Source organism: Protopterus annectens, chromosome 14.part0 (assembly GCF_019279795.1).
Source record: "Protopterus annectens isolate FY-2018-M chromosome 14.part0, PAN1.0, whole genome shotgun sequence".
NCBI classification, from domain to species: domain Eukaryota; kingdom Metazoa; phylum Chordata; order Ceratodontiformes; family Protopteridae; genus Protopterus; species Protopterus annectens.
In genome coordinates this window covers 1098846347-1098867052 of record NC_056748.1, presented here as the reverse complement: position 1 = coordinate 1098867052, position 20706 = coordinate 1098846347, and the positions used below count along the sequence as shown (strand labels likewise).

Sequence of the window (20706 nt, the reverse complement as noted above, 5' to 3'; positions counted from 1 at the left end):
ATGGAACAAACTCCCACTAGAAATAAGGAGCCTAACTCACCCCAAACAATTTAAGCTAGCAACCAAAGACCACTTTAAAAAAACATTGATCCTGCCATTGTACTCACCCTTCCTGACTATTACCTACCTTTATAGTACAAACTAACTTACTAAAACTTATCATTAACTACTTCATCCTATGCTTCCTATGCAACCTCCAAAGCTGCCTCTATACTCTGATCCCTGAAATTCTTATGTAACCTTTTAAGTTTCTGTTACTCTACATAAAAAAAAACATATTTACTCGACTCCCTTTTTAAACCAACTACTTTTTTAACATTCTCCTTTTTTGTTTACAGTACTGTTTTATCTGTCAACAATATACATGTATGTAGCTTATGTATTTTAAATACCAAAATTATCTATTGCTATTTTTATTGAAATGTATCTGTATTGCTATTTTTATTGCACTGTATATCTTTGGAGCTTTTCTCCCCGGGCGTCCGCTGAAAAAGGGCAACAGCTCAGCTGGACACTCACGGTCAACAAATGTAAAACAAAATAAAATAAATAAACTTCATCATTTTCTATGATGCTTTGTGGCTCATGTTTCCAGAGTTTTTCAGCCACTTCAATACCATAATGTTTGCACAATCCCCAGTGAAACAATCTTGCCACATTATTATGCCTTTCAGTATACAGTCCTGCCATTAGTATGTCGCAACCTGCAACAAAGTGCGTGACTGTTTCCAGTTCAGTTTTACAAAACCTACATTTGTCTGTTTCTCCCACATGTTCAATTGTTTTTGTATGTGTACGTTGCTCACTATCTTGGGCTGCCAATATTAACCTTTCATCTCTTGGTTTGAATTCGCCTCTCCTTAACCATTCCTGCATTCGTTCCTGATCAACATTAGGTTCTTCCTGAAGTTTTCTATACTTGCAACTATATTTATGCATTTTCCACGTCTTGCCTTCGCATCTGGTCCTTCACCTTATATTCTTTCTTTTGTTTTTTAGCACATTCAGTTGCTGGCTGATTTTTAATCGACTTCTGATTTGATTTCCATTCCTGCTTGATGTCATTATGCTTCTGCTAAATTAAGCAGAGAAATCATCTTAGATTAGTCTCCTCATGTTTCAAAACTTTCACTATATTTGGGTCTTGTGAGGTCAGCAGATATGTGTGGAGTCTCACAACTGCAGATCTATACATATAATCAATTTCAAGGAGGCCCATACCTTCTTGAGAACGGGGAATATATAATCTTGGTATGCACTGATTTTTATAAATCATTTGGTGAGTATGAAGCATCCTTCTTGTTTTTCTAGCTAATCCAGTGAACACGTTTTGGGGCCAGTCAGTCACTGCAAAACTGTAAGTTAGGACAGGAAGAGCAAATTGGTTTATAGGTCGAATTTTATTCCTAGATGTCAGTGCTGTTTTCAAGATTAATTTAAGTCTTCTGAAATATTCCTTACTAAGTTTTATTCGCATTTGTTCGTGTTTTACTGTTGATTCTCCATCAATTCTCATTTATACACTCCCTCTTGCTCAAGTTCTTTTATATCACATTCTTGTCCCAAACAATTTTCCTGATGTTGCAGTTTTCCTGCTTTAAAGGGTGCTTTTGCACATTTATCAAGATCAAATGACATTCTTATATCAACTGAAAAAGTTCTGACAACTTACAGTTGTACTTTCGGTTCCTCATCTGATGAGCTATACAGTTTTAAATCATTGACAAAGAGAAGATGAGAAGTCTTTACACTTTGTTGTTTTCTAGGAGCGAAATTATAGCCATAGCTTAAACTGTTAAGTAGACAGCTTAATGGGTCACAGGCAAGACAGAATAGCAGCTGTGGCAGAGAGTCACTCTGGAATATCCCCCTTTGAATTTTTATTCCTGGGATAATAATTTGTCCTTTATCATAGCTTAATTGCAAAGTGGTCCACCACGGTTTCAGGTTCATTGTAATGCAGTCGATCAGTGCTGGCTGTATCTTATACATTTTTAAGCACTCTTTTATCCATGAATGTGGGATATTATCAAATGCTTTTTGTAGTCAATCCATGCCATACTTAGATTCTTCCCCTTTTTACAGTTCTCCACTATAACTATTTAACAACAAATGATCATTTGTTCCATATGACTTTCTTTTATCGCCCTTTTGTTCTACTGTCATAATTGAGTTTTCTTCTAAATGACTATAACACTCTGTCAGCATCAATTCCCATGTATAGTTTATACGTCATCGGAAGGCAAGTTATCGGTCTATAATTTTTAGGGTTGCTTGCAGGTTCACTTTTAAGTAGGAGCATTGTTTTTCCTGTTGTTAATCAGGTTGGTGTCTGTTCGGGTGTGCATATAGTTCTTACTCATGGCTAAATCTTTGTGCAAGGATGTTAATACTTTCAGCCCAAAATTAGGTACTGCATCTGGGCCTGGGGGTTTTCCAATTAGAGGCTTTTCTTAACTTTGTTTCAATCTCTCTGGCTGTTATTTCATCCCATTTCATATGTTGTATTTTTGAACCTCTTATTCTTTCTTTAATTTCTTCTGTCCATTTAGCATCTTTATAATGTTCCACAGGATGAGGGCGGCCACGGTGGTGCAGTGGTTAGCAGTGCTGCCTCACAGCAAGAGGTTCTCCGGTTCGATCCTCGGCTGGGGTGCCTTATGTGCGGAGTCTGCATGTCCTCCCTGTGGTCGCATGGGTTTCCTCCGGGTGCTCCGGTTTCCTCCCACATTCCAAAGACATGCTGCAGGTGGATTGGACACTCTAAATTGGCCCTAGGTGTGCGTGTGAGTCTGCCTTCTGTGGAAGGTTGGGCGCTGGGCTGGCAACTCAACACCGTAAAACTTCACTGCCATTCAATGTGCGGACAGGTGATCCGCTGTGGCGACCCCTAACCGGGATAAAGCCGAAAGAAGAAGAAGAAGATAATGTTCCACAGGATCTTCATAGATACTTCTCCAAAATGTATCTATTTCTTCTTTTTTTGTGGTCTTTCAATTCCTTTTACCTTATTTCCTAATTCTCTATAAAAACTTTTTTGGATCATCAATAAATTGCTTATTTTGTACTTTTCCTTTATATTTACTTTCGTATCTTCTAAGCCTCTGCTGAAATTTTTAGTTTGTTATTTGCAATACTGCATGCTAGATCCTGGTCTGTTCTAATACTGAGCATTGCTTTTATGGCATCTATTTTTCTTAGTATTTTTGTTGCTCTGTTCCCTCCTGGGTGGCCTAATGGTTAAGGTGTTTGCCTTACAAACACAAGGTGCAGGGTTTGAGTCTCACAAGGGATAATTGGCTAGGCTTAAAATGGCTCGCAAGGGCAGTTAGCTTAGTATGAATCTATGAACCTATGAACCTATAAGTTTCTAACAGCGACACTCCTTGTCTTAATTGCTTTATAGTTCTCTGTTCGATATTTCTATGATGGTATTTGATTTCTCCCTTCTTTTCCCTCACTATCCAGTGTTCTTATGATAGAACTTTATCAGTTATTAATCTAACTGCACAGTAATATATCCTGTTTACTTCTGTTATATCGCATGGATCTCTATGAACAGTCCTAATTACTGTGTTCATAGGTAAGTACTAGGCTATCTGCCTGATGGCATTTATAAGCCTAGCCAGAGTGTGTCGTCTTTCGCCGCCCCATTGATTAATTAACTGATCCTCTGTCAAGCAGAGCCAATGAAGTGATCCCAGGAGTGTATTTTCTGTTACCCATCCACTCGTCAAGGTTTCTCTTGAAGAGTGTTAGTGAGGGGCTCTGCCTGATGTAATTTGGAATTTTGTTCCAAAGCATGGGGAGTCTGTGACAGGAATCTATCCCGCCACCATGTTCTATTTATTGCTGGGGCAAGGTTTAGCTCACTAGAGCGTGTGGCTCGCAGTGACTTGGATTTCTTTAGGTGGAACATGTCCATCAATTCTGAATTGGACATGGCTTTGTAAGTCAGGCAGAGATCACCTCTGAGTAAGCGATATGCCACTGAGTACAGCTGGAGTTTTTTCAGTCCGGCAGCATAGGACATATGTTTGAGACCAGTAAACCTCTTAGTGAGGTACTTTTGTGGTCTTTCCAGCTGTTGGAAGTGTCTTCTGCGGTACATCCCAAATGGGGCATTGTACTCTATGATGGGTCTAATGAGTGATGAGTAGAGGGGCACTATAACCTTTTTATTTCTAGATGCGAACCCTTTAGCAATTAGATGGGCCACATAGAAGGATTTCCCAACTACTTTGGCAATATGATTTTCAAAGGAGAGATTACTATCTACCTGGGTCCCCAGATCTCTTATTACCTCTTCTGTATTAAGGGGGCTGCCACCTATGTGGTAATTCGTGGGTGTTTTGCTTTTCCCAAATGGGATGACTATGCATTTTTTGGCATTTAGCTTGAGGCCATGACTTTGACACCAGGTGTCCGTCTCAGTAAGGCCGTTTTGGAGGATGTCCGTGTCAGCCGGAGAGTCAATTAAGGCTCCCAGTTTGCAGTCATTAGCGAACATGGTTAGCCATAGTCCTCCTGTGTTTGCCTGTACTTCTGAGAATTAAAGTGTGTTAATTTGTTTTATCAGACTTCTGACTTTTTGGGTTTTATTAACCTTCTGCAGTCTATTTCTTTCACTGATCTTGATATATCTGTCTAAGTCTACTAAATCATGCAATTCATCTCTTAGCTCATTTTCTTCCTGAGGGCACATCCCTTGTTTTCCAATTTCTGCGGGCATTCTATAGAAGATTCTATAGCATCTTCCTGTGGCACATTCTCTTCAACTTCATCCTGTGCCATCCGTTGCTCTAGCATATGGGAACTCACTGGCCTATCACTCCTCAACATTGATTGCATCAGAGTTTCCACAGTTTCCTGTCCCTTCCCTTGCTGTCTAGCTTCAAGTGAATGTTTATACTGGTTTCCCGTGGAAGACTCCAAATTATTTTCATATGGCACCTGACCAATTGCTTCCTGTTCCACTGATTTCTCCTTAATTTGGATATCCATTACTCTATCCTGTTATGGTGCTTTCTGAATTAGATTTTCTCCACTGAATCCTTCACTTTGCAGGTACTCCATGACCTCAGTTTCTATTTCTTTAACTTCTCCATTACTAATCTCCTTTTCCTCTTTGTCTTCTTATTTTTGTATTGTAAAGTTTTCCATGTCTGGATTCCTTTGCCTGTATTTCTCTTCAAATAACTTTGGTGCTGCTCTTTTTGTATTAGTGTTGCTTTCTCCTTCGCATAAATATTACACCACAGTAAATCTCTTTTCTTTCCTATGTCCATATGTCTTCTTCAGATGTTTCCTGATCTTCCTGTTTCGCACTACTTTGGGGACTCGCTCCATCCTGCTGTGATGTAACCTGTGCCAGGCCTTCTCCACCAAATCCTTCACTTCACAGGCACTCCATAACTTCACCTTCTATTTTTTTAACTTCTGCTTTACTGATCTTCTTTTCTACATTCCCTCTTTGTGATGTTATTTTTTTACTGTGAAAGTTTCCATATCCGGATGCTTTTGCCTGTATTTCTCTTCGCATTTCTTTGAGGCTGCCTTCTTCACATTGATTAAATTGGCTTTCTCTTTTGCATAAATATTGCCCCATATCAAATATCTCTTTCTTTCCCATGTCCATATTTCTTTTTTATACTTTTCAAATATCTCTTGGTTTTGTTGTTTATATTTTTGCACTTCCTTAGATGCTTCTTTTTTCAAACAGATCAAAGTTTCTTGATCTATATACCGTTTTTCACAAATCTGTTGTATCGATGGACACAAATTTTCATTTGAAGTTTGACAGTTTTTCTTGTGGAAGTATTTTTCTTTCCTCTAATTTCTCTCAATCATTTTGTATATCTTGTGTCTGGAAATTCTGGCCTTTTTGCATAATAGTAGCAATGCATAATTTCTTTCTTATCCTCAACAGTCCACTTTATCGTGTATATGGCTCTTCTTTGGCCCATCAGTTTTTGTGATTTTTGTGGACTGCTACTTCCTTCTACAACAGGGGGGGGGGGGGGGCAGCCTTCCCCTGGGCCTGGCCTAGCCCATTGTAGGAATGTTTTGTATTTTGAGGATTCTACACTGTCATCTTTTCCAGTCCTGGCACCAGTGCACCTACCAGGATTGGGCACTTTTGTATCCTGGGTCTTGTGCATCCAGCTATCTTTTTTTTAGTTTTTAACCTACTTCTGTCCATGATATATGCTATATAAATACAGTCTGTATATCAGTGTCGTCTTGGTGAGATTTTGTAAAATCGGGGTCCACCTCATGAAGGTACTCACCACGACTTGAGGATGGATTCACTTTTAGCACTACTACTCTCCCTTGCTTGCTAATTTTTCATCTCTCCATTCTGACCCCATTTTTCATCTCTCCATTTGGACTACCTCTGTATAACCCACTATGGAGCCTGAGAAACCACCTCTATATAACCTACTACGAAGCTTGACATACCACCACTGTATAACCCATTACAAAGCCTGACATACAAGAGTCTGACATACCATCACTGTGTAACCTAATACGGGGCCTGACATACCTCTGCACAACCCACTATGGAGCCTGAGATACCACCTCTATATAAACCATTACGGAGCCTGACATACCACCTTTGTATAACCCACTATGGAGCCTGACACATCTCCATATAACCCACTATGGAGCCTGACATACCACCTCTTTGTAAGTGACTTTGAAACTTGAAGTACCACCTCTATCTAACAGAGTTCAGAACTTGATGTACACCTTTGTAAAATTGAATCTGGAGCCTGACATCCTGCACCTTGCACTGTACAGCCAACAAAGTCTGCCAAATGGGATGCCAATACTCCTAATGACTCAGAAGACCTGCATGGTATTTGGGTCTTCATCATCAACAGCCAGAAGTAAAGGAAAGATTTTTTTTCTGTTTTTACTGGTCAAACTGCGATATCAAAAAGGGGCACTTGCATAAACCTAAAATTATTTATTTATATTTATCATTTGTTGATCGGGTTAGTCCCACTAGGCTAGTAGCCTCTTTCCAGGGGAGATTCAAGGTGGTATTTAAACTACTATGGGAAATTTTGCCAGGACATCAGGAACTTCCCCCTAGTCGTTTCATTAGATGTCCTGGGATCTTTTACACTACCAACTCAAGCAGATGAGACCTCAGTTTAACATCTCATCCGATTTTACACTACCAACTCAAGCAGATGAGACCTCAGTTTAACATCTCGTCCGAAGCATGACACCCTCAAGAGGGCAGCACCCTGCTTTTGCTGCACTGCAGTGTCAGCAATCAATCCAAGTGGGTTGGGAAGAGAACCCACAGCCTTGTGCACCAAACAACAATTAACAGTTTGGTAGTTACATAACTAATGCACAATTATTTACCTACACCTCAGTCTAATGTCTCATCCAAAGGACAGCACACTCAGGGGTGCAGTACCCCCCCCTTATGCTGCACTGCAGTGTCAGCAATCAATCTACCCGATGAGGGAACAGAACCCAAAAGTCTTGTGCATCAAAGGAGAGTGTGCTACCTGTAGCTCCACTGACACTGCAATAGACATAAATCATCAACCCGGCTATTTCAGATTCTAGTTTACAGACTCTTGGATTCATCTTTGGTTGTTTGTCTTCTTCCAATGACCACCTGAGCCACTCACAACTCAGGCAGACAGGACCGCATTTCAACATGTCATCTGAAGTTCAGTACTTGGGACACAGTTGTGGACAGTATAAATTGTTACCACTTTCGCCCATTTAATCCATTGCATATAACCCTGTGCATGAGCACCATCGTTGTTTAGTGCTGCTCATCTCATATGCTGTTTGTGCTTCTCCCTGGTCCAACGTAAGAACAGACAATTCCTGCTCAGTGTACCAAGACTTTATTAAAACAGGCGCAGCAGATGTTATCCTTACCTGTTTTATACACTGTAGCCTGTCATTCGTCTGCTGTATATGTCGGTCCATAGAATTCATCTTGATTGTCCCTTTCCTTGCCTTCTACCTGAAAGCCATTAAACTTTCCCGATCTGCAAGATAAAAACCAAAAAAAAACACAGATGAGGAAAGTAAATAAAGCCCTACTAACCAGAACACAGTCATTTTATGTAAAAGAGGTTTGCTTTTAAGACAAGCTCAGCAGCACATACCTGCAACTTTAATTTAAATGAGACTATAAACTGCAGTAACGGCCAACACAAAAACATGAATCACTTCAGGTGTGCACCATTTTACATACCCTCTCATAAAAAAGATGTCCCTAAAACTGGGTTACTGACCATCATGACAGTCAAACATGTTTAGCAGTACACCTTTCACAATGGGCAGCAGAAAAACAAAAAGTACAACCTCTAACAGTTTGGTGAACTTTAAAATATTAAAAACAGTTCTGTATTATCCCACCCCGACCACTGCATGCCAAAACAGTAGTTTTCCCACTAACAATCTACTGCTCCCTGTGGGCAAGAGCTAATTACGTTGAGACCATAACCCAGGTAGCCATGAAGGTTTTTGCTACTGCTGTGGCCCTAACCCCTCTCCCCCATCAGAGGCTGGGGTGCACGGTCACATACATAAGGTTTGCTAGCTGTCTACTGTGGAAGAATGCATATTAACATACTCCCCATGAAGGTTACTGCATGAATACAGCTTGGCAGAAAGAACCAAAAGCATGCATCCGGTCTAAGGCGACTCCCAAGTCATTCCCTCCATGAACAGCTGGTCAGTCCTCATTTTGTCTTCCCCAGATACAACCTGAGCTGATGTTGCAAATCCACTGTATGAAAGGCTTTTCTACCTGGTTTCCATCCCAGCACAGAAAACTGAGAAGTGAGTCTGGCATGTTGAAGAAGGATGGAGCCATCATGGCACTGCAGCAGACATGCAAAGTTTGACAGGAGTGAGAGGTGTGGCCTGCTTACCTCTCCTAAGGGGTGATGGCAGGACTGCAAGCACTTAGAGGTACATTTGGCAGGTGAAATTTCCGCAGTGGAGACCACAGTCTAGGGCTGTGGGGGGACTTATGAGAAGAAAATGCTTCCTGCAAAGATGAGGAAGCATTCCTTGCAACCAGTCCACTACATGTCTCCTTCCCCAGTGCTAAATCTGTGTGTGTGCAGGGATATTAGGGCTAACCAGCAAAACATGAACCACCTCTGACAGCAACCTTAAAAATGGTCCCTCCCACTTCTCCCTCAACCCAGTAATGAGGAAGGACTGACCAAGAGGAGAGCAGAAGATAAGCAAAAAAGCAAAGTGCTCACACAAAGACACACACACACACACACACACACACACACACACACACACACACACACACACACACACACACAGAAAAAAATAAACAAAGAAAGAAAAGAAAATTGGGAACTGAATGAGCAAGCTGAAGGACAATTCTGACATCTCTTCTGAGAAAAAAAACATGGGCTTGTTTCAACATATACCTCCATTCCCTGCTCAAAACCAGACACAATTCCTTAAAGATAAAGGCCTGAATTCTGGCATCCTGTGATAGGAGTTCATAGCTACTGGGAAATGTTTTTCAAGATAAGCCTCAATGCCAGTGAAACACCTTTATTAAATCCTCATATTTTAAACACTGACATGGGTATACATGCATTAAAAAAAACATTACACCAACATTTTATTCTTATTTATCTGTTTGACATTGTTTACCAGGAAAGTCCAACTGGAAATACAACACATTTTTAGCGGCCCATGGAAAAATGTTCCAATAAGAAGACATTTAATACATGTACAGTAATACACAATTTGTAATACAAGTGTGATGACACAACAAAATACAGTTGTGTACACTTCCCATAAATGTAGATGTTCGAGTGTATTCACTGCTGCAGTCATCACACTTGGGTTATCTGCCTGCAGGTAGCCCTCAGTCGGCCTGAATACCAGAGTCTTGGGATTTCTGCGTCAGATGCTGTTGCTTCTTCCATGACGTCAGATTGTCAGGGGTATAAAACAGGCAGTCGACACCATTACATCAGTTTTTCTTGCCCCAGATGTCAGGAGCCCCCCCAAATAGGAAGCTAGTATACGGTGTGGAACACCACCAGTAAAAAGTAAATACCACTGCCATAAAAAACGGCCATATAGAGGATTGGTAGAACGGATAGAGAAAAACAGGGGGCTGGAGAGAGGGAAACTAGGACTGCAACAATGAATGCACTCGAACATCTACATTTATGGTAAGTGTATACAACTGTACTATGTTCTTTGTGTTTCAATGTTGCAGTCATCACACTTGGGTTGATTCCCAAAACCGACGAAGGGTGGAGCCAGTCAAGAGGAGTTAGGGCTGGCTAGCAGGCCCTGTATGACTGCTGTAGCAAATCCAGCTCTGGATTTAGAAAAAATAGGTAAGTGGCAATGCTTGGTGAAGGTGTGTACAGAACTCCAGGTTGCAGCTTCCAGAATGTCCCTGTTAGGGACTCCCCTGAGAAATGCTGTAAAGGTGGAAGTAGCCCTAGTGGAATGTGTTCTGATCCCCTGTGGGGTAGGTTTTCCACAGTGCTTGTAGCAGAAATGGATGCAGTGTGCTATTCATTTGGAAATGGTTTGCTTTGAAATGGCCTTGCCCTCTGCCCCTGTAGCAAATCTGACTGGCAGCTGGTCAGATTTTCTGAAAGATTTAGTCCCGTCAAGGTAGAACCTGAGGATACATAAAGAATATGGGAAAAGTGATAGGGAGAGAAATCAAAGAGAATGACCAGAAAAAAGGAGAGAATGGGGAGTAACAATGGAAGAGAAAGAGGAGGGGATGACCAGAAAGAGAGAAAGGATGATGTTTCGGCCTGGTGTGAGGTCAAGTATACATCCAGGACTCGTTGAGAAAGTGTTTCAGTGAGTGTTTAAACAAGAGATATCACTCTAATGTCCATCAAAATTGTTCCAAGCTTTGATCTATAAAGCATTCTAAGTTTCTGGTGTGTTTTTTTATGGAATTTGAAAATGTAGGTCAAATTTAAGTTGGTTGTCAATTATTACACCTAGTAGTCTGTTACAGGAAACAACTTCTATAATGGTGCTATTTAATGGTGAAATTTTGAAACTGTATTTATGTGACAGGGAGTTAGGACAGAAGATGTCTATCTATCTATCTATCTATCTTTCTATATTTGAGGGAGTTGTTTTTACTTCATTTCTACAAGCAATCTACTTCATGTTTAATTGTCCTCTGTTACATATCTAGGCACTTCTTCAGTCTGACTGATCAAACTCATGCCTACCTGTAACTGAGTTTAACTCAGGAAGTGTTTTTACTTGTACTTTCTTTAGGCTCTCTATGACAAGATCATATCTGGTTTTGCATATTCTGTGACAGCGTGAGCAGGGATTACTTACTCTGCGTCTCTCCACATTATAGTGCTCTAAATCCCATTACACATATCGCTGTACTCTCTTCAGTTTCTTCTCATCCTTTTAAAACACCCCCAAACTGTAATACCTGCCTAACAATTAAACTGTCTAATTACTTCTTTGCCTTTTAACTGAACTAAAGGGAATACCATTCCTAGATGTTCAAATACTTTAACCTTGTATGCTTACAACGGACAAGTGAAGGTCAGCTGGTCTCTTGTTATACCAAGATCATTTGTCTTTTCATCATAGAAATTAAGCTACTAGTTTTCATCAAAAGCATAGCTGTACTTCCTACCTCTCAACTTTTTGTGTAAGAAATCAAACAAAGCTGAAAATACGGGGTCAATGGTCTGAAAATAGGGACAGATTAGAATACTGGTTTTATAAACTTATAAACTTAGAAATTTACTAGAACAACAGATTTTGCATTGGCATGCATTTTCTGAAAGATATAAAGTCAAACTCAAATGGCTATCATTATTTACTGACTTCGGACCTCAGTGATTTGCCAGAAAACCACAATTTGTATGTGGTATACACCAAAAATATGAGGCAAAAATGTGGACATTCTATGAAATTCTGGACAGTGGGGAGGTATGCTTTACATTAATAGCTTTATTAAATGTATTTGTGTATTTTCTTGCATAGTCTTTCAACTTTTTTTTTCAAAAGTATTTGAAAATGAACTTCAGAAATGGGCAGAACAGAGAAACTTTTCAAACCTTTGGTATATATTTAGACATCAATACATTAATGTCCAGTAAACGATCCATCAATCAAAGTATAATTTCACACCTACCACCTTGTCGTTTAAACTCCCTGCCTTGTAATGCTATTCATTTTACTTGTCCCTTATTGTCTAACAAAACACTCAACATTTTAATGGCTGCTAAATTTAAAGTTTGTTTTTGTTCATACTTGTTCTTTTCTAAGTCACACTGTGGCAATGGTCATAAAATATCAGGATCTGCAGGCAGAAATGAGAGCAATGTGGAAGAAAGGCTCCAGTAGTAGTAGGAGCAATGGGTCTTATAAAAAAGAATCTACAATCGTATTTAGATATGCTGTGGTGGTGGTGCTGCGGTAGCATTGTCACCTCCCAGTTAGACGTTGCCCGTTCGATTCTCAATTAGAGCGTCTTCTGTGTGGCGACATGCGTGAATGGCCGTTCCTTCATTGAAGGTTATGCGTTTGGCCCGGCAAGCCAGCACATAAAAATCTACTGCCAATCATTAGCGGACCGGAGTTCCGCTGTGGTGACCCCTAACCGGGAAAAGCCGAAAGACACAAACAAACAAACCAATACATGTAACTCCATACAAACTGCTGGAGGAGTCATTACTGGGCACATTGTGGGTGCTGCAAAGAGCACTTCTGGCTGGCAACAAAGATTGAAACAATACTAATTTCAGGAACTTTAATTGTACTTTGACTTAGGAATGGGGCCCATTAGCATCATGGTATTAGACACCCAAAAGACTTAAGAAATTAAAAAAAAAAGAACACAGTCTGATCAGAGGCCCGACATCAAGTTAAAACATGTGCATGGCATCAAATTTAAGTGTCAGGCACTGATGACATCCGTAGAGTTACCACCTGTCCCTCTTTTAGTGTCCTGCAAATAAAAAAAAACCCTGAAAGATGGCAAATGTTCTGAGATTTTAGGACAGAAAATATGTCCCAAGTTTTCTTTAACAATTGCATTAAACAGTTATTTTATATCACAAACAACTAAATGTTATAAGAAATAGCATAAGAAATTTAAATGTTACAAGAATAAGCTTTTATTTTGGCAAAAAAGTGAAGTTCTGTCCTTTGCACTGTCTGTGGGTATAGTCTGTCCTGCAAAATCTCACCTTTCTACAAAAAAATCTCACTCTGTGCATTTGAAAAGGTGGCGACCCTACTAACAAACAGTTCAGATCCAAATACAACCCAAGTGGCTGGCTGGGAGTGAGGAATATGATTGGACCAACAAAGACTTACAAACTTGGAAAGTCAAATCATTGACAGCTGAATGCCAAGGCCTTTTGCTGTTGTGAAGTCAGATTATCGTGGATTTTTAATTGTAGAGTTATTGTCAAATCTTCAAAAAAAAATGACAGCAGCATTTTCCAGATCAACATACACCTGTATTCCCTTTATGCGCACCTGTGTGTTTGCATACACCTGCTTCAGAAGCATGGTATAAACAGGCATCATGCTTCAGTATAAGGAAACAGAAACCATTAATACCGCCTCAGAATGCACCGTTCAAATGAATTACAAAACAATAAACGAGTGCGTCATCTTTAAGTAAACGTTTGCATATGCTAATGTAAACATTTTTACACTTGCTTAACCTTCTAAGCACTGATAAAAAAATAACACACAGCAGTCTGCCAAAAATGAAACACCAGATGAGAAGTAAAATGCCTGCATTACTTCCATCTTCCATGTCATCTCTCTGCTGTTTTACATCAATAACTGGAACAAATAGCTGGTAATGCAATACCCTTCACAGTGCAGATTACCAAATAAAATATTTACTTAAATTTCCTCAGCCGCAGAAACAAATCACCATCCCCATATGCAGAATACTGCTGCCATTGAAATACTTGAAATGCTATCTGATTTCCTCTTCACAGTCTTTTAACTATTTTGTTTTAGCAGCTTTTAATTTAATCACAAGACACATTTGGAGTTGTAGTGTAAAAGAAAAAATCCACATTTAATTTACTTCACTCATTCTGCCATTAATTAAAACACACTTTCAGGCCATCAAAATGGTCTCTGCACCAGTTCATCTTACACCTGACAGTTTGACATAAGCACACACTGAAACACTGAAATAAAGCCACTTCCTATATACTGCTTCCTACACAAACATATTTAATACATTTCTGGATGCCCACTTTATCCTTTTCAGGCTCAGATGGAAACTGAAGAATAGTCTGGCAGTCAGTGAGCATACTACAAGGAGCAAGTCCTGAATAGACTGCCAGTCCATCTCAGGATGATGTGCATACATTTGCACACACCTAAACATACAGACACAAACGTGCGTTAGCATGCAAGATGCATGGATGCAAACCTATGGGCTACTTGAAAGATGATCAGTTCAGCTCTCTGGTATTAATTCTTTTTTGGGCACTTTTGCCTCCATGACTGCATAGAGTTAAGCCCCTCCCCTCAAAGGTTCAGGCCAATACATCTCCATGTGATGGGGATCATCTTAAGAACCATGAGGGCTCAAGCCATTCACGATGGCTGACATTTAGGCGGTGTAGTGGTGCAGCAGTTAATGTTGTTGCCCAACAGCAAGAGGGTCTCTGGTTGTATTCTCGGCTGAGGTGCCTTCTTTGCATGTTCTCCCTGCGTTCGTGTGCGTTACCTCTGGGTACTCCGGTTTCCTCCCACATTCTAAAGATATGCATCTGGAACATTTCTCCCCAGGCCTCCGCTGAAAATAGGCTCTGTCCTAGTCGGACATTCCCAGACAACAAATGTTAAATAAATGTTAAATAAATAAATAAATAAATAAGGGATACTCATGACCTGCATATTCACAGGACCCACTATATGTTCTGCTATACAACTACATACACAATCCACTTGTTCAATGTCTGTTATCCCTCCACACTGTGGATTACTGCATCACATGCCCATGTCAGGGGTTATACCTCCATACCGTGGATTACTGCACTGCAGGCCCACCTCAGGGGTTATACCTCCATATTGTGGATTACTGCATCACATGCCCACCTCAGGGATTATACTGCCATACTGTGGCTTACTGCATCTCAGGCCCACCTCAGGGGTTATACCTCCACACTGTGGCTTACTGCACTGGGTTCATGGGCCTTTATAAGCCTAGGCAGGTTATACCTTTGCTCCCTTATTGGTCAAGCTGCATGGTCTATATTTGCAGCACTAGTCTAGGATAAGCACCAACTGCCCTTATCCAAGATGGACATAGGTGACACCTCCAGGGAAAATTTACAGTCTCCCATCCAGCTGTCTAAGTTAAACAGTGTCATTCAGGAGCTCTGTTTTATGTGAACTAGGAGTCTGTTCTATAGGAGCGGCAATTTTTGGGAGATATATCTGTTTCACCAGCATGTCCTGTTAATGTCAAAGGCTAGGTTAAGATCTCTAGAGTGACTGAATCTTGTCCCATTTGACTTGCGGATATGCAGTCAGGCAGGGTCTGAGACTGCTCTGTAGGCCAGGCACAAGTTGCCTCTCAGCCGCCTGTAAGATACAGAGTACAGTGACAGGGCCTTCTGTCTGTCCACATGGGTCATGTGTTGAAGGCCCTGAATCTTCTTGGTGAGAAACCTCTGAGGTCTCTTCAGCTGCTGTAGATGTCTGGTGAGCTACATACAGAAGAGATTGTTGTACTCTATTACTGGTCTGATGAGGAATGAGTACAGGGGAGTTATAACATCCTCAGCTATGGATGCGATGCCCTTACTTATGAGATGTGCAACACAGAAGGCCTTCCCTACCACTGTGAACACATAGTGACCGAAGTTAAGGTTGCTATCAACCTGTGTTCCCAAATCTCTCACCACAGGGTTTGAGCTAAGGGGGGTTACTGTTAATGCTGTAATTTGCAGGGACCTTCCCTTTGCCAAAAGAGATCATAACATTTTTTTCTGTGTTTAGTTTAAGTCCCTGGCCTTGGCACCAATCATTTGTTTGTGTAAGTCACCTATGTAGCATGGCAACATCATTGGGGGACTCAATGATTGCACCCAGTTTGCAGTCATCGGTGAACTTGGTAAGCCACAAGCCATCTATTTTTTGCCTGGACGCCTGAGAACTACATTCCAAAGAGTAGGAAGCCCAGCACAGACCCTTGTGGCACACCACTGGTAATTGGTCTGCTAGTAGAGATGGAATCCCCAACTTTGACTGTATGCATTCTGTTGGTGAGACAGCTGGCTACCCATCTAGTGAAATATGGGTTAATTATCTTTTTTTTAATTTCTCCAAATCTTTTGGGTTTTTAATACCATGACAGGAATGGACCCATTCCTAAGTCAAAGTACGATTAAAGTCCATGAAATTAGTAGTGTTTCAATCTTTGATGTCAGCCAAAAGTGCTCTTTGCAGCACACGCAATGTGCCCAACAATGACTGCTTCAGCAATTCGTACAAAGTTACATGGATTGGTAACATATCTAAATATGATTGTAGATTCTTTTTTTAAAAGACCTGTTGCTCCAACTACTATTGGAACTCCCTGCTGGGTGATTTTTCTCAATGATGCCTGATTGGGGGATTGTGTCAAAAGCCTTGGCTATGTCAAGATAAGGTGTATGTACAGTTTTGCTTTAATCTAGGGCTTTGTTGACATTCTCAAAGAAGTCCCCAGGTTTAATAAGCATAATCTACCCTTAACAAAACCAAACTGGGTCGGGTCAAGAGACTGAAGGTCATGTATGTCTTTGTTGATAAGGTACATGATGACTCTTCTCCATGGCCTTGCAGATACGGCTGGTTTAGCTTATGGGTCTATAGTTCCCAGGGTTGGTTGATGAAGTCCATTTCATGTAGCCAGGTACTATAAAAGTCAAGGGACTGAGGAGATGAAAGGAAGCAGCATTTTAGTCGACACACACCTAGAACTTGAGATATTCCCGTGATAAAATGAAAATGACATTAGTATCTGGTCCTTGAACACGTTCTTCAGACTCAAGAAAAGTTCCCTGGACTCAAAGGTCAAAAGTGACATTCTCCAACAGTAATAGAAAGGAAGCACCAGGAGTCCTTCAACACCTTGGTCTTTATTTTAATCAGCCACAACCAACCTACACAGTCAGCTACTTACTGGGAGAGAAGGACGAACAGTGGAGCATGCCTTCTCAAGTTCATGTTAAAAAAACAGAAAGGTACAACTAAAACAAGTACTCAGTTTGTAGCATTTTAATATTCCTTAAATGGAACAAAAAAAAAATAGTACAGTCCTCTTAAAGGCAAGAGAAGGGGCTGACAAAAATCCATTTTACAGAACCATCTTCTGAAACCTGCCAGGGAAGAAACATTTGAACCATATGAGGACTGTCCATCTATACAGAAGGCACAGGTGACACTCCACCATGTCACACAGACAATCATGTCAAATACACAAACACTGGAAGAGAAAACCAGTACTATCTGCATACACACTGTTCCCTCATCATCACTACACAAGCCAGACCCCCAAACAAATGTCTTTTGATGGAATAATTTTCAATGTAGTGCCTTTTCTACGCTTTGGATAATAAATTTTCGGTAACCTTTCTAGGTTTATGCTCAACTTGCTAACAACTGTTTTGTGAGAAAGGCTCAAAGATAAATTCCTTTACTAGGGGCAACTCTCCCCATACTTTTAGAGAAAATTCACTGGGATAGAATCATGACCCCATGATTTGGAAGTGTAGACTTTCATCCTAAATGCTTAAAGAACTGCACCAGCACATGCAGGAGATTGCAGTCATTTCAATCCCATAGGACATCCTCATCTGCAAACAACACAGACTGCAACCTTCATGTCCCACAACTGGATATACGCTCTGAACTTCAGATGCTTAACACTGTGCTTATTAAACACAGCAACAAGAGAGGAGAAAACCTACATGGTGCAGTCCTATGCCACAGTGAATGTTCCAAATTTAATGCAGAGAAAAGTATAGGCAACTCTCACTCCTCAAACAAATGAACTGAGAGGTACACACCGGCAGCCAAAAGATGTCATAATGGTTGGCAACTCTGACAATAATTTCTGGAGTCACATGCTTTCTTCAGGTTCACAGAACACAGACAGTACTAGCAAACTCCCATGACTCCTCCAATATCTGTACACTCCACAGCCAGGATGAAATCTGCATTCCTGAATCACCTAGTTATATAGTGAACCAAGTCTCCTTAATAACAGCCTGACAGAAGCTTTCCTATGGAGATTGAAGAGTACAGTTCCACTACAACTAGACACACCCTCCTGCACCATTTTGCCCATCAAGGCTTGCTGGACCGAGCTACTACCTCCACTTTCCATAAAACACTGGAAAGGTCTGTTAATGAAAATAGCCCCAACAATGTGCGGCACATTTCCAACTGGATCTGACTCACTCCTGCAGTACTTTCAAGACCTGCTTAATTGCTGTCTTAACCTAGAGAAATGGAACAAATATCAGCAGTTTTCTTGGCATTACCTTCTCAAGTGAAGGATACACACTACCATTCAGAACTTCAAGTTATTTCTATTTTCCAACGATGTTAGTAGTCAATATCAACATTTCTCCAAGCTTGATGAGAATCTGAACAATATCCTACCTCCCTTCCCGAGTTGCAGGACAGTTTTCCAGAACTTCCCAGAGATCATTAAGAAGTAATCTTCCAAGGCCTCATTAATTTCCTCCCACACCCATCTTTGATTGCAACTATCCCATCTCCCTAAAGACCTCCCTCAAAAAGGCTGTATCTCTAAATTCAGAAACAGCTACAAAAGTGACCATTACTACCATGATAAAAACAGTCCATTCCATCTAAGGTCACCATGTCTCCTATGAGTGGAGGACAGTTCAGAGTTATTAAACATTTTGAGGCAGCCTGCTCTATGGGTTAGTGGGACAATGTCCTGATTCTGCTCCACACAACTAGAGTTCTATTAGAGGCATGGGAGCTGTTCCAAGGTGGCACAGAGGAGATGGGCCTGGTGTGGCAGACGTCAGCCTGCCTACTTTGAATGTAGGGGCTATGGTTAGGCTAATAGATTTCTCTCTGAATGCCCCTTTGCTTTCAAAACACAGCAGATTTAATTGATAGGAAAAAAAGATCATAAAATGGACTTGGCAGTGGTAATCTTCCAACTCCCATTAACTACTACATAACCTTCTATATGATCAAACATCCTATGAATAATTAATAAAATCTCCAAATCTGAATCCATTCGATCTCTCAGGTTTGTTTAAGCATGTCTGGCTCAAGTGAGCATTTTCTACGGAAAAAAAAAAGAAAAGTTAAGTTTCAGTGCAGAACACAAGGGAAAAGCCTCGCGGAAGAATGGTAATCAGGTCTGATGCAATGCCAGATCCTACTGAGGACAAGAGAACAGCTTGCAATGGACAGACCACCAGGAATGTGCGTTTTGCTTCTGACATGCTGCTTCAGAAGTGGTTCTCTGAGGGGGATGTGGCTTCCTGGGGAGGTGTGTACAGGAGCATCTACATCCATGTGAAGGAAAGAGGACACAGCCACTCATCTGATGTATCAGCTGCCAAGAGGTGCGGACTTAGGCTTACAAACAAAACACAAGACGGCAGTCTTTACGTTGGCCTATCACAGTGGTCTCCTTTCCTCAATGAAGGTGGAATGACTGGGCTCTACTGCCAGGGAATGGAACTGATTTTTATTAATGAGCTAAATGCACGACTCAAAGTTTAATTATGAGTCACCAATGACAAACGAGTTTCTGATGTGCAATCATTAGTGGGTAATCACTCTGGCTGGTTTAAAAGACTAACATTTCTGGGATTTCTCCTTATGCCAAAACAACAGTGATATCTGACTCAGCATAGATAAGTAGCACAGGTGTAGGGGATTATAGCCTCCCACATATCTGAGCTGCACTTTTTTAAATTTATTAAATTAGATTTTTGTCTGAACGGAATGCTTGCTTGTGACTGCATTTACAAGTCACAAATGAGTTGCATTTTAGACATGAAACCCAATACTAGAATTAGCAAGGGAAATAGTCATTCAACTGTGGTTACAAGAATACAACACTAGCAACATGATTGACATTCTGGGCATGGCATCATTAAATACAGTGGGCACTTCAGAGTTGGGAAGATGACTATAGCTTTACAGTACAATGATAACTACTCAGCACTGGGTCAAGCCACAGACCCAAGATATACAAAATGTGACACACTGCACTTAATTTTTGCACTGTTCACGAAGTTACCTACGGGTACTAGAAAGTGTCTGTTTTAGTAGCGTTCTTAATGTGAGTGCACAACTGGTGTTGATAAGTGCATGGGATTAGTGCTGTACTTAATGTGAGTGTGCAGTGGGTTCTGATGAGTGCATAGGATTAGTCATGTACTTAATGTGAGTGTGCAGTAGGTGCTGATAAGTGCATGGGATTAGTGTTGTACTTAATGTGAGTGTGCAATGGGTCCTGATGAGTGCATAGGATTAGTCATAAATGTGATTCTGTGCAGTAGGTGCTGAGTTAGTTGTGTACTTGATGTGTGTGTGTGCAGTACACACCGGTGATTGCCTGAGTTAGCAGTGTACTTAATGTGAGTGGACAGCAGGTGCTGACGAGTGCCTGAGTTAGCAGTGTACTTAATG

The 20706-nt window shown here is 40.7% G+C and overlaps 1 protein-coding gene across 5 annotated transcripts in view; it reads right to left on the bottom strand.

The window, feature by feature from the left end:
- Positions 1 to 20706, bottom strand: part of ZMIZ1 (zinc finger MIZ-type containing 1) — a 2170450-nt gene that overhangs the window by 635796 nt on the left and 1513948 nt on the right. For all 5 annotated transcript variants that reach the window (XM_044056883.1, XM_044056886.1, XM_044056882.1 and 2 more), the window contains one exon: positions 7918 to 8030. In XM_044056883.1, the coding sequence (XP_043912818.1) occupies positions 7918 to 7977 (60 nt within the window). In that variant the 5' untranslated portion in view covers positions 7978 to 8030. The remainder of the gene's footprint in view (positions 1 to 7917; positions 8031 to 20706) is intronic.